This window comes from Narcine bancroftii, chromosome 2 (assembly GCF_036971445.1).
Source record: "Narcine bancroftii isolate sNarBan1 chromosome 2, sNarBan1.hap1, whole genome shotgun sequence".
NCBI lineage: Eukaryota > Metazoa > Chordata > Chondrichthyes > Torpediniformes > Narcinidae > Narcine > Narcine bancroftii.
Window position 1 is genome coordinate 20,331,720 of NC_091470.1, and position 13,580 is coordinate 20,345,299.

General features: G+C 41.6%; 1 protein-coding gene across 3 annotated transcripts in view; it reads right to left on the reverse strand.

Moving 5' to 3' along the window:
• Positions 1-13,580, reverse strand: part of vipas39 (VPS33B interacting protein, apical-basolateral polarity regulator, spe-39 homolog) — a 109,362-nt gene that overhangs the window by 58,578 nt on the left and 37,204 nt on the right. For 2 of the 3 annotated variants that reach the window (XM_069916048.1, XM_069916049.1), the window contains exon 5: positions 7,801-7,869. The exons of the other annotated variant lie outside the window; for it this stretch is intronic. In XM_069916048.1, coding sequence (XP_069772149.1) covers positions 7,801-7,869 — 69 coding nt within the window. The remainder of the gene's footprint in view (positions 1-7,800; positions 7,870-13,580) is intronic. 3 annotated transcript variants of the gene reach the window in all.

Genomic DNA, 13,580 nt, shown 5'->3' on the forward strand with positions numbered 1-13,580 from the left:
TGATATTTTAGATTTGATAACTTTTTTTTAATTAGTATTTTTACCTGTTTTTTTTTTGTTTGTTTGTGAGTGTTTTTTTAAATATATAATATTATTAACCTTATTAATTCTTCACTCTTTATTTTGGTGGGGGAGGGGTGGGTTTTTTTTATATATAGATTTTTTTTAGTGGCTGTATATATGGGGGGGGTTAGACTAATTTAAGTTAGGACATTAATGCTGTGTTGTAATAATTACTTTATTTTTATTTTTATTTAAATGTAATTTTTTTTGTTTTATTCATGTGATAAAACCTTTAAATAAAGTTTAAAAAAAAACATAACCAAATCAAAAGGAAGAGGCTGTTAAATTTACTGAAGAAAGAAAAAATTGATATAGCATTTGTGCAGGAAACACAAGAAATTAAGGAGCGACTGGGTAGGGCACGTAACGGCAGCATCATATAATTTAAAAGCCAGAGGTGTAGCTATAATCAATAAAAATGTACCAATCAAAATAGAGGAGGAAATAATAGATACAAAAGGGAGGTATGTAATGATAAAGTGTCAGATATCTTCAGAATTTGCTCAATGTATATGCACCTAATGAAGAGGATCAAAAATTTATCCAAGATATCTTTTTGAAGATTGCAGATACGCAGGGGAATATACTGATAGGAGGGGACTTTAACCTTAATTTGGACTCAAAGATGGACAAAACTGGACAAAAGACTCGCAGAAAGAACCAGATTTATGGTTAAATCGATGCAGGAATTGCAACTTTTGGATATATGGAGGAGACAACAGCCAAAGGAGAAGGAATACTCATATTATTTGGGTAGACACAAAACATACTCAAGGATAGTCCTGTTCCTGTTGTCAGCCCACGACGGAATATAAAGCTAGATTGTTATCGGATCACTCACCCCTGTTATTAGCAATAGAGCTGGAGGACATCCCACCGAGAACGTATAGATGGAGATTAAACTGCATGCTACTTAAAAGACAGGATTTTAGAGAATTCATTGAACGACAAATTAAAATGTACTTTGAAATAAATACGGAATCAGTGAAAGATAAATTTATACTATGGGATGCAATGAAAGCGTTCATCAGAGGGCAGATAATAAGTTATGTAACTAAGATGAAGAAGGACTACAATCGGAAAATAGAACAGCTGGAAAGAGAAATAGCAAGTACAGAAAAAGAATTAGCAACAAAGGAAGATACAACAAAAAGATGAGAATTGGCAGACAAAAAAATAAAATATGAAACACTACAAACATACAAGGTGGTGAAGAACATAATGAAGACGAAACAGAAGTATTATGAGCTGGGAGAAAAAACGCACAAAATACTAGCTTGGCAGCTTAAGACAGAACAAACTAAAAGAACGGTATTGGCATCAAGGAAAAAGGACAAACAAATTACATATAACCCAATGAAGATCAATGAAAACTTCAAAGAATTCTACGAGCAACTATATCGAACTGAGAACGAAGGGAAAGAAGACAAAATAGATGAGTTTCTAGCTAAAATTGAATGACCGAATTTGCAAGAAGAGCAGCAAAATAAATTAATAAAATCATTTCAAATAGAGGAAATACAGGATATATTAAAAAACTACCGAACAATAAAACGACGGGAGAGGATGGACTCCCAACAGAATTCTATGAAACATTTAAAGACTTATTGATTCCTCCTCTACTGGAAGTAATGAACCAGATTGAAGAAACACAGAACATGCCAGATTCATGCAAAACAGCAATAATTACAGTAGTACCAAAGACGGGGAAAAATCCACTAACATCAGCATTGTATAGACCAATATCTCTACTTAACACAGATTATAAGATAATAGCTAAACTATTAGCAAACAGATTGGCCGACTGTGTACCAAAAATAGTAAAACTAGATCAAACTGGATTTATTAAGCAGAGACGAACAACGGACAATATCTGTAAGTTCATTAACTTAATCCATGCAGTACAAGGAAACAAGTCGCCAACAGTGGCAGTTGCCTTAGACACAGAGAAAGCCTTTGACAGAGTAGAATGGAATTATTTATTCAAAATACTACAGAGGTTTAACCTACCAGAGAAATATATTAATTAGATTAAAGCATTATATAAGGGACCACTGGTAAATCGATATATATCAAACCAATTTAAATTAAGCAGATCAACTAGGCAGGGATGTCCACTATCTCCTTCACTGTTCGCATTAGCTATAGAACCATTGGCAGATCTGATAAGAACAGAAAATAAAATAAGAGGGATAAAAATAAAAGAGAAAGAATATAAAATCAGTCTATTTGCAGATAACATCATAGTATACTTAACAGAACCAGAAATATCAATAAAAGAATTACATAAGAAATTGAAGGATTATGGAGAAGTATCGGGGTACAAGATCAACGCAAATAAAAGTGAAGCAATGCCGATGAAGAGTGCGGAATTCACAAAGTTTAAGAAAGAATCACCATTTAAATGGCAAACACAAGCAATCTAGGTATTCGACTAGATAATAATCTAGGCCATCTATACAAATTAAATTATCAGCCGTTAATAAAGAAATTACAAGATGACTTAGAACATTGGAAAGATTACCTCTAACACTCAGAGGAAGGGTAAATTGCAATAAATGAATATCTTCCCAAGGATACAATACCTATTCCAATCGTTACCAATTCTCCTAACAGAGAAATTCTTCAAGGAGCTAAAGAAAATAATACGGAAATTCTTATGGAAAGGGGGGAAACCGAGGATAGCGCTAGATAAATTAACAATGGTACAAATAAGGGGGCTTACAGCTACCAAACTTTAAGAATTATTATAGAGCAGCACAATTAAGATACCTATCAGATTTTTATCAAACAAGGGAAAAACCAGATTGGACCAGATTAGAGTTAGATAAAATAGAGGAGAAGGTACCTGAACATATACCATATAAGTAGGATGAAAAGCTGGTGCAACATAGGAATTCACCAGTACTGCACCATCTGCTCAACATTTGGAAGAAGATTCACGTAGAAAGGAATAAAACAAATTATCAACTACTAAAATTAATACTGACGCAAAATCAACTAATCCCTTTTACAATAGATAACCTTTCCTTTAGAGAATGGGAGAGAAAAGGGATCAAAAGAGTAGAAAATTGTTTTTCGGGAAATCAATTATTATCTTTTGAACCAACTGAAAACCTACTTGAAGGATAAATTAGGAAGCAGGCTGAGGTTACCAGAAGGAAGCAATTTGGAATATGTGATTACAGACACAATGATAATTAAAAGATTTATAACAAACATGTACATCAAACTACAAGAGAAAGAGAATGAGGAAACAAGCTGTAAACCCAAACAAAAAAGGGAACAAGATCTAAACATAAAGATAAAGAATGAAACATGGGAAAACCATTTAATGGAAGATTCTAACCTATTTTTTAACCTGTTTTTTTCTTAATTTCCAGCTCTTGGTTCTGCAGAGCTGAGAACCTTTTTTTTTTTAAAACTTGCAGCTTTGGATTCTGCAAGGCTGAGAACCTAATTGTTTTTAGACTCAGCAGACATAAGCAAAACTCCACTGAGGGGCCAGAGATGCTGTTATCTGAAGAAAGGACATCTATGTACCGAGAACATTTAATCTTCCTGCTTGTTTTGGTCACAGACTGTCAGAGCCTAGCCTTGATGTAGAATAAACCATTGAATTAAAAATGATAAGCTGAAAATTATGTTATTCGTTAATTAACCTAGCATGCTAGCTTGCTTGCTTATCTTTCTTGCTGTGCTGGGAATAGGTGCTTGGGTAAGCAGTTTTTGGGTAATAAAAGGCAAGGTCCCGCTGCTGAAGGGAGAGACTCTCCGAGAGGTGGCAACATCTCTCAACAAGAAGAAGAAGAACTTCTGGAGTCCAGCCAACGTCCCGGTCAGGGGAGGTGGAGAAGCTGCTACTGGCGCCCTGACAACCTACTACAAGTGTGCAGTTGTTGCCTCGCTTCAGCAGTTGGGACCAGTCCAAGCATTGATAAGTATAGTTGGGAAGGGCTTGCATATTGTAGTGTGAAATCAGCTTTTGAATTTGTAATAAACATTTGTATAATCTGAACTGCTCTCAGTGTGTGTGTCTATTTTCTTTCGGTAGCTCAAACACTGTGACCAATCTAAACGAACAAAGTGAGAGGTACAAGTTTACCCAAGATAAACCGATGCTCCCGAACTATGAGAAATACAATAAACACAAGGTTACGCATGATACAGTATAATTGGTTACACAGGCTATACACCATGCCCCAAAAGTTAAATAAATGGGACCCAACAGTATCAGATAGATGTTTTCGCTGTAAGAAGGAAACAGGAACAACAGTACATGCAATTTGGGCATGTGAGAAAGTGGAAAAGTTTTGGGAAGATCTAAACAGGTATTAAATAAAATCACAAAAAGCAATATACCAAAAAATCCAGAGATCTTTCTTCTAAGTAATATAAGAAGTAAAGAACTTGGACTCAATTTGGATGGAGCACAAGAAAGATGTATTATGATAGCCTTAGCTGTAGCAAAAAAATGTATTATGTCAACCTGGAAATTAGAAGAGAGCCTGAGAATACAGCAATGGTACATGGAAATGAATAAATGTATTCCATTGGAATGGGCAACTAAAGCGGCATCGTCTGCAAAGAGTAGTTCACGGACAAGTTTCTCTTGTGTCTTGGTGTGAGCTTGCAGGCGCCTCAGATTGAAGAGACTGCCATCCGTGTGGTACTGGATGTAAACAGCGTCTTCACTGTTGAGGTCTTTCATGGCTTGGTTCAGCATCATGCTGAAGAAGATTGAAAAGAGGTTTGGTGCGAGAACACAGCCTTGCTTCACGCCATTGTTAATGGAGAAGGGTTCAGAGAGCTCATTGCTGTATCTGACCCGACCTTGTTGGTTTTCGTGCAGTTGGATAATCATGTTGAGGAACTATGGGGGACAACCGATGCGCTCTAGTATTTGCCAAAGCCCTTTCCTGCTCACGGTGTCGAAGGCTTTGGTGAGGTCAACAAAGGTGATGTAGAGACCTTTGTTTTCTTCTCTGCACTTTTCTTGGAGCTGTCTGAGGGCAAAGACCATGTCAGTAGTTCCTCTGTTTGCGCGAAAGCCGCACTGTGATTCTGGGAGAATCACTTGACGTCCTGCTTTGCGGAAACTGCCAAAACGTTTGGCCTGGAAGTCAGCCTGAAGAAAACTGAGGTCCTCCATCAGCCAGCTCCCCACCATGACTACCAGCCCCCCCCACATCTCCATCGGGCACACAAAACTCAAAACGGTCAACCAGTTTACCTATCTCGGCTGCACCATTTCATCAGATGCAAGGATCGACAACAGACTCGCCAAGGCAAATAGTGCCTTTGGAAGACTACACAAAAGAGTCTGGAAAAACAACCAACTGAAAAACCTCACAAAGATAAGCGTATACAGAGCCGTTGTCATACCCACACTCCTGTTCGGCTCCGAATCATGGGTCCTCTACCGGCATCACCTACGGCTCCTAGAACGCTTCCACCAGCGTTGTCTCCACTCCATCCTCAACATCCATTGGAGCGCTTTCATCCCTAACGTCGAAGTACTCGAGATGGCAGAGGTCGACAGCATCGAGTCCACGCTGCTGAAGATCCAGCTCCGCTGGGTGGGTCATGTCTCCAGAATGGAGGACCATCGCCTTCCCAAGATCGTGTTATATGGCGAGCTTTCCACTGGCCACCGTGACAGAGGTGCACCAAAGAAAAGGTACAAGGACTGCCTAAAGAAATCTCTTGGTGCCTGCCACATTGACCACCGCCAGTGGGCTGATCTCGCCTCAAACCGTGCATCTTGGCGCCTCACAGTTTGGCGGGCAGCAACCTCCTTTGAAGAAGACCGCAGTGCCCACCTCACAGACAAAAGGCAAAGGAGGAAAAACCCAACACCCAACCCCAACCAACCAATTTTCCCCTGCAGCCGCTGCAACCGTGTCTGCCTGTCCCGCATCGGACTTGTCAGCCACAAACGAGCCTGCAGCTGACGTGGACTTTTACCCCCTCCATAAATCTTCATCCGCGAAGCCAAGCCAAAGATTCCATTGGAAAAAATAACATATAATTTAAGAAATAACATCACAGTATTTGAAAAAATTTGGGAACCGTACATGGAACACAACAGAGAAGTCCTACCGCGGACCTCCACCACCTAAAATGACAGAAGGAGAAGACGACGAAATGAACTGACCCAGTATGTAAAAGTAGATGACACAATTTTTTTGTTTATTTTCATTGTGTGATGACATTTTTTAATGGGTTTAATGTATCATATCGGTTGAATGTTGAGTGGGTGGGGGGGGTGAAGGAGGGAGGGAAGGGAGGGGGGAAAAAGGGGAGAAAATGACACTGTGTATATTCAAGAGGGAAATGTTTGTGTGTATTTTGGTTAATATGGTTCATAGTGTGAAAAATAAAAAAAATTTTAAAAAAGTAGGGCTCAAAGAATTAGGAAGGACCCTTTCCATCCAGCACACAGCATCTTTGACCCATTACCATCAGGGAGGATGTTGGGGGGGGCATCAAAATCAGGACTGCCAGGCTGGGAAAGAGCGTCTTTCCACAGGCTGTGAGCTTCATGAAAAGTACACTGTAACCAAGTAAATCATTCCGGGCCTTTGTCGGATAAACAGGTTTTTTTTCAGAGCACTGGTCATTTTTTGAGAAAAAAAACAGCCCAGTAGGAACAGAACTTGTATCAAAGTTTAAACAAAAATGGAAGGCTGTTTTAGCATTAATTCTCACCAAAAATTGCTGCCCACCACCAATCACTGAGACCTCCCAAGTGCTGCTGATGCCCAGGGAAGCTTCCCAGGCCCCGATGCCTGAGTCCCCACTCCGAATTCTCCCCTGCTAGGCCTACTGCACTCCAGGGAGGCCAGTGTGCATGTGCGGTAGAAGGCTGAGGGGAGGGTTTGGAGTTGGCATCAGGGAGCTCCACTGTTCCATGGAGGAAGGGAGGGAAGGGGATGCCACTGAGCCTAAGGTCCCGTTCCTGCCTGGGACGCCGCTCTCCTTGATGGCGCCAGGAGAAAGGATTCTTCCAACCGCTTGCAGCTGGGAGACAGTGGCACGCAGTTTGAGAGGGAGAGTTGGAGAGAAAGGTCATTAGGGGCAGGTAAAGAAGAAATGGAAAGAGAGAAGGGAGGGAGTTACCTGAAACGAGGACAATCATCATCTAATTTCATGTTGGGCGAATTTACGTTTCAACTTGTGAAGTCAGTTTGGCTCCGAAAAAATTTCAGATAAATGAGAATTTCTGAGAATCTGATTTCAGATAAAAAAATATATATATTGACACACACATACATGATTATTAAAGACACACACATCCATTATTATGTGCTGTGTATTGTGTCTGTGCATGCACCGTGGTCCAGAAAGACACTTTTGTTTGGTTGTACCGTGCATCTTGGCGCCTCACAGTTAGGCGGGCAGCAACCTCCTTTGAAGAAGACCGCAGAGCCCACCTCACTGACAAAAGGCAAAGGAGGAAAAACCCAACCCACCAATTTTCCCCTGCAACCGCTGCAACCGTGTCTGCCTGTCCCGCATCAGACTTGTCAGCCACAAACGAGCCTGCAGCTGACGTGGACTTTTTACCCCCTCCATAAATGTTCGTCCGCGAAGCCAAGCCAAAGAAGATATGTACAATCAGATGATAATAAACTTGAAGTTGCTAAATAAAGTAGGTACGGATGGAAGGTAATGTGGAGCTTAGACCAAAACTTTGTTAAGTTAATTTTAAATAATCCCAAAGAATAAACTTACAATCAGAAAGCGACTGGAAGCTCCCAGACCGACTGATACCAAATAAAGTACTCGAAGAGTCCCTTTTAGCTGTAGAATAAAATAAGCCAAAGGTTAGGCAAGTCCTGAACTGAGTCTACCTATAAGCTCGTGACTTTCCTTTATAATAGCTGAATTTACAAAGTTTCAGAATACCCTACTTTCACCACAGCATTTAGACCATGGTATCTCTTCCATCTCAAATTTAACTGAACACATCGTTACAGCTACAAATAGGAGTCCCACCACTTCACTGGCACATTTGCTTTTAGTTTGGTTGGGGATAATCTAAGTGCATGTTGACTACAATAGATGAGGTAAGAGTGCTGCCAGGGTTTGACTTATAGCAGCAAACCTACAGTACAAAGAGGATTAGGCTACATCTGTGGGGAGAAAAATGGCAGTGCTGCCGCTGGTGCGGACCTGTGGGGAGCAATGAGCGGAGATACAACCCTCCCGCGGGGTCCAACAGCTCAGTCAATGATCATCAGGTCTGCACAGGCTTTGAATGGCCCGTTAAAGGAACTGACGGTAGTTTTATTTAAAATCCAGCGACCTCAGGGACAAGGGGTTTGCAGACTCCAGGGGAGAGGAGGACTGGCACAGGGCACTAATAAACAGGAAGACCATCCCCTGTCTCATAAGGAGAAACGAAGGAGACGACCAATGTAACGGTGACCATAGCAGTGGATCAGTGAGGGGGCTCTGCGGCTGAGAGACCAATGCATGCAGGAGGCTGCTGGCGACTCGAGGCGAGGAACCCATGGAGGCTGCAGGCTGCTGGAGACTGCTGTCAGGAGATTCACGCTGGGCTGCAGACTGCTGGAGACTGCTGTTAGGAGATTCATGCTGGGTTGCAGACTGCTGGTGACTGCTGTCAGGAGATTCACGCTGGGCTGCAGGCTGCTGGAGACTGCTGTCAGGAAATTCACGCTGGGCTGCAGGCTGCTGGAGACTGGCTTGAAACTGGCTGAAGGGGTACTAGGTATTGGAACCAGGATGCAAGGAGGTACCAAAGGGTTCCTGACCGTGTCGAAGGTTCAGATCTGGAGCTTGGGTTGCCAAAGATTTGGACTGTATTCTGTGTGGCTGCGGAGGCAGTGGAAGTGCTGGAGGTGCATCTACGGACACTCGGTGGCTCTAGGAGGATTCTGTTTTGCTTCTCTCTCTCTGACTGTAAGAGGGGCTTCAGGCAATTTCTGCTGATGGCATATCTGTCTGTCTTACAGCAGACAAAAGTGATTTTGTGTTACATGACGCTGTTTATTACATGATAATAAATTGAATCCTGAAGCAGCCCATCTAATTTCATGGATCATGCCACCTACCCCCACCCCCCCACACCCCCCACACTGGGATTTCTGTTACCAACCGACAAGCGAGGGGAGCATCGTATGCCTACAAACACAGACATCCAAGGTTTATGCACCGCCTTCAACTTATTAAAACTCCTAAGGTCCTTCTCAGGAGAAAAACAATCCAATTAACCTTCATGCATTGTTTTTTGATTATTTAGAAAGTGGGGTCAAAGAGAGAGGATTTTCAGGAATGAGTTAAGAGTTACAGCAGGTAAGAGAGAGAGAGAGAGAGAGAGAGAGAGAGAGAGAGAGAGAGAGAGAGAGAGAGAGAGAGAGAGAGAGAGAGAGGGAGAGAGAGTCAGGAAGAGAGGCAGAGTGGTGTGGGAAAGGTGTGCACAACAGATCCAAATTGGAGGTGCACAAACTGCAGAAATTGCAGAATGGTTACAGCAGAGGAAGTCAATCCAGCTCATGTAAATTTAAAAAATTACTGCAGGCATTGGAAATCTGAAGTAAAGCAGAAAGTGCTGGAAACACTCAGTGAGTCAGACAGCATCTGTGGAAAACAAAGCAGCTAAGTATTTCAGAATAGAGACTCTTCATCACAAGACTCTTCATCCTTGGAGGCAATACATACCTCCTCATTTTTTTTTTGTTTCTTTTTTTTTTAATATCTTATTTATAGTTTTTCCACTCAAACCCCCAACAATTGTCAATATTTAAATTTCATATTTGTTAATTCCATACAATCTTTTCATAGAGTTTAAGTTCTTCAGTCAAGGGCTGGTTTAGGATCAAGAAGTACATTGCCGAAGGGGGCGTGGCAAGATGGCGTAGGGAACAGACGTGCCTTCCAGACCTCTCCTGACTCTGATTTATTGTTTTGTCTTTAAGTGCCCGTTAAAGTTCTTTTAAAAGTTTATAAATAATAAGAGGTGCTGGATTGATACCTAATGGTTTATATGCAAAAAAAAAGGTAAAAGAAAATATCCACAGACTGTTAAAAAACTACATTTTCCGAAATTGTCTGAGCCTACTTGTTTACAGGAAGCCAGGACTCAACGTAGAATGGATCCAAAGGAGGACGTGCAGAGTTCGGCATTGAAGCTTTGTTTTAAGCCGGTGAGGCTCTCTGAAGGTCGCACTCAACAGCTTTCAGACCAAGGGGCTGGACGGGTGCCAGTGTTTCGCACGGTGGCCACTGCGGGTGTTGTTGCTGAGGCTTTGACAGTTGAATCAGCTGGGGCGCCACCAGCTGGAGAGTTAAAGAGTTGTCATTCGACTGCTATAGTGATGGCGCTGCAAAATGCATCTTCAATTACAACGGTTTTTCCAGACATCGATTCAGTGAAGATGATTAAAGAGATTTGGCTTAAAGATAACCCTGATCCTCAGTCTCCTGGCATTGCTGGGGGGACTTTGAGAGGGATTTTTATACAAAGTCAAACTGCTAGAAAAGATACTAAATTAAGGGAAGGGACAGAAGATCCCGTGGTCTCTAAGGAACAGCAAGACCCCATTATGCCTGAATCTACTTCTGTTGAAATGTCTGTTAAGGATCTTGAAGATAAGATATATTCTGTATCGAGTCACTTAGCTAATTTTGTGAACCTGTTTATTTCCAAGATGAACACGATGGTGGAAGTCATTAATGGAGCTTTTAAGCGCGCATCGGATGTCCCCCAAAGTTCCTCAACATGATTATCCAACTGCACGAAAACCAACAAGGTCGGGTCAGATACAGCAATGAGCTCTCTGAACCCTTCTCCATTAACAATGGCGTGAAGCAAGGCTGTGTTCTCGCACCAACCCTCTTTTCAATCTTCTTCAGCATGATGCTGAACCAAGCCATGAAAGACCCCAACAATGAAGACGCTGTTTACATCCGGTACCGCACGGATGGCAGTCTCTTCAATCTGAGGCGCCTGCAAGCACACACCAAGACACAAGAGAAACTTGTCCGTGAACTACTCTTTGCAGATGATGCCGCTTTAGTTGCCCATTCAGAGCCAGCTCTTCAGTGCTTGACGTCCTGCTTTGCGGAAACTGCCAAAATGTTTGGCCTGGAAGTCAGCCTGAAGAAAACTGAGGTCCTCCATCAGCCAGCTCCCCACCATGACTACCAGCCCCCCCACATCTCCATCGGGCACACAAAACTCAAAACGGTCAACCAGTTTACCTATCTCGGCTGCACCATTTCATCAGATGCAAGGATCGACAATGAGATAGACAACAGACTCGCCAAGGCAAGTAGCGCCTTTGGAAGACTACACAAAAGAGTCTGGAAAAACAACCAACTGAAAAACCTCACAAAGATAAGCGTATACAGAGCCGTTGTCATACCCACACTCCTGTTCGGCTCCGTATCATGGGTCCTCTACCGGCACCACCTACGGCTCCTAGAACGCTTCCACCAGCGTTGTCTCCGCTCCATCCTCAACATCCATTGGAGCGCTCACACCCCTAACGTCGAGGTACTCGAGATGGCAGAGGTCGACAGCATCGAGTCCACGCTGCTGAAGATCCAGCTGCGCTGGATGGGTCACGTCTCCAGAATGGAGGACCATCGCCTTCCCAAGATCGTATTATATGGCGAGCTCTCCACTGGCCACCGTGACAGAGGTGCACCAAAGAAAAGGTACAAGGACTGCCTAAAGAAATCTCTTGGTGCCTGCCACATTGACCACCGCCAGTGGGCTGATTACGCCTCAAACCGTGCATCTTGGCGCCTCACAGTTTGGCGGGCAGCAGCCTCCTTTGAAGAAGACCGCAGAGCCCACCTCACTGACAAAAGGCAAAGGAGAAAAAACCCAACACCCAACCCCAACCAACCAATTTTCCCTTGCAACCGCTGCAATCGTGTCTGCCTGTCCCGCATCGGACTGGTCAGCCACAAACGAGCCTGCAGCTGACGTGGACTTTTTACCCCCTCCATAAATCTTCGTCCGTGAAGCCAAGCCAAAGAAAGAAAGAAAGAAGCTTGAAACCATTGAAAGATTTGAAATGTGTGATCAAGGTTTAGTCGATGCACAGGATCAACTGCAAGATGAAAATAGAATAATTGAAACATTGCAGATCCAAAATAAAAATTTAGCAAAAAAGGTTGATTATTTGGAGAATCAATCTAGACAGAACAACGTGAAAATTGTTGGTTTGCCAGAAGGCATAGAAGGACCAGATCCAAGAAAATTTTTTACTGAATGGATTCCACGAGTGTTAGGACAGGATAAATTCCCTGAAGGTTTAATACTGGAACGTGCTTATAGAGTTTTAAGAAGAAAATCTTTTTCAGGACAGAATCCAAGATCTGTTTTGATCCGTTGTTTAAACTATTGTGACAGAGAGACAATTTTACGTACGGCTATTAGAAATGCCCAGCAAAATAGATCTCCTTTGATGGTTCAGAATAATCCTGTTTTCTTCTATCAAGATTTGAGTCAAGAAATTATGTTTCAACGACGCGAATTTAATTCTGTGAAAGAACAGTTGTGGAAAAAAAGACATAAGGGAACATTCAGGTATTCTGCAGTACTGAAGATTTTTTAGGATGGAAATTAGCCAAAGTTCATTGACAATCCTAAAGAGGTTATGGACTTTGCTCAGTCTCTACCAATCATGCAGTTTCAGGAACGATGTAGTCCTTCAAGGTCTCCAAAGAGAGTAGAGATGTAAGGTGGGATCCAGTTTTTTTAAAAGAAATGGAAGCAATGGTGGCCGAAGTGGTAACGTTGATTTAAAAAAATAAATCTTTTATCTTTTTTTTGAGAAGAGTTTAAATAGTTTAAATAATGATGAAATGGGAGTTGGGAGAGGGAACTGGGTGGGCACTAGTTTCCAGAAGTCATCAGCTACCTGTGAGTTATCTCACACCCAATATTTTGGGGGAGTTACTGCTTTGGGCGGTTTAAACAGGAGGAGGTAGTTGTGACCTCCGACCTGTTTTTTTTTTCTTTTTAATTTTTGGGTTAAGAAGTGAAGGTTTTTTATTATTATTTTTTTTTAAATAAATATTTTTTTTTTACTCTTTTCGTTTTCTGATTGTAATTGAGAGGGAATTAGGAGGTTTTTTTATTTTCTCTCCTTTTTTTTCTCTTTTTTTGGGGGGGTTTTCTCTTTTTTTTCTTTTTTAAGAGGATGATGTCACAGAAGATAATAAGTCAAAAATTGAGGATGTTGAATTAGATGAAGAGGAAGATGAGGGGTAAGGTGATAAGAAGAAAAAGAAGAAAATTAAGTACAAATACATTGAGGGAGAAGAGTTTAATAAAATTAAGTTAATTTCGATAGAGAATTTTGAAGATGTTATAAATGGAGAATTTTATAAGAGTTTGAACTTTTTTCTTTTTTTTCCTTTTTTTTATATAAGGGGAGGGGAAGGGAATAAAAAGTTTATCTGATTGTTTTTCTAAGGGATGGTTTTGTTCTCTCGATGAATTATAAAGGAAACTTGCTATTAATGGAAAT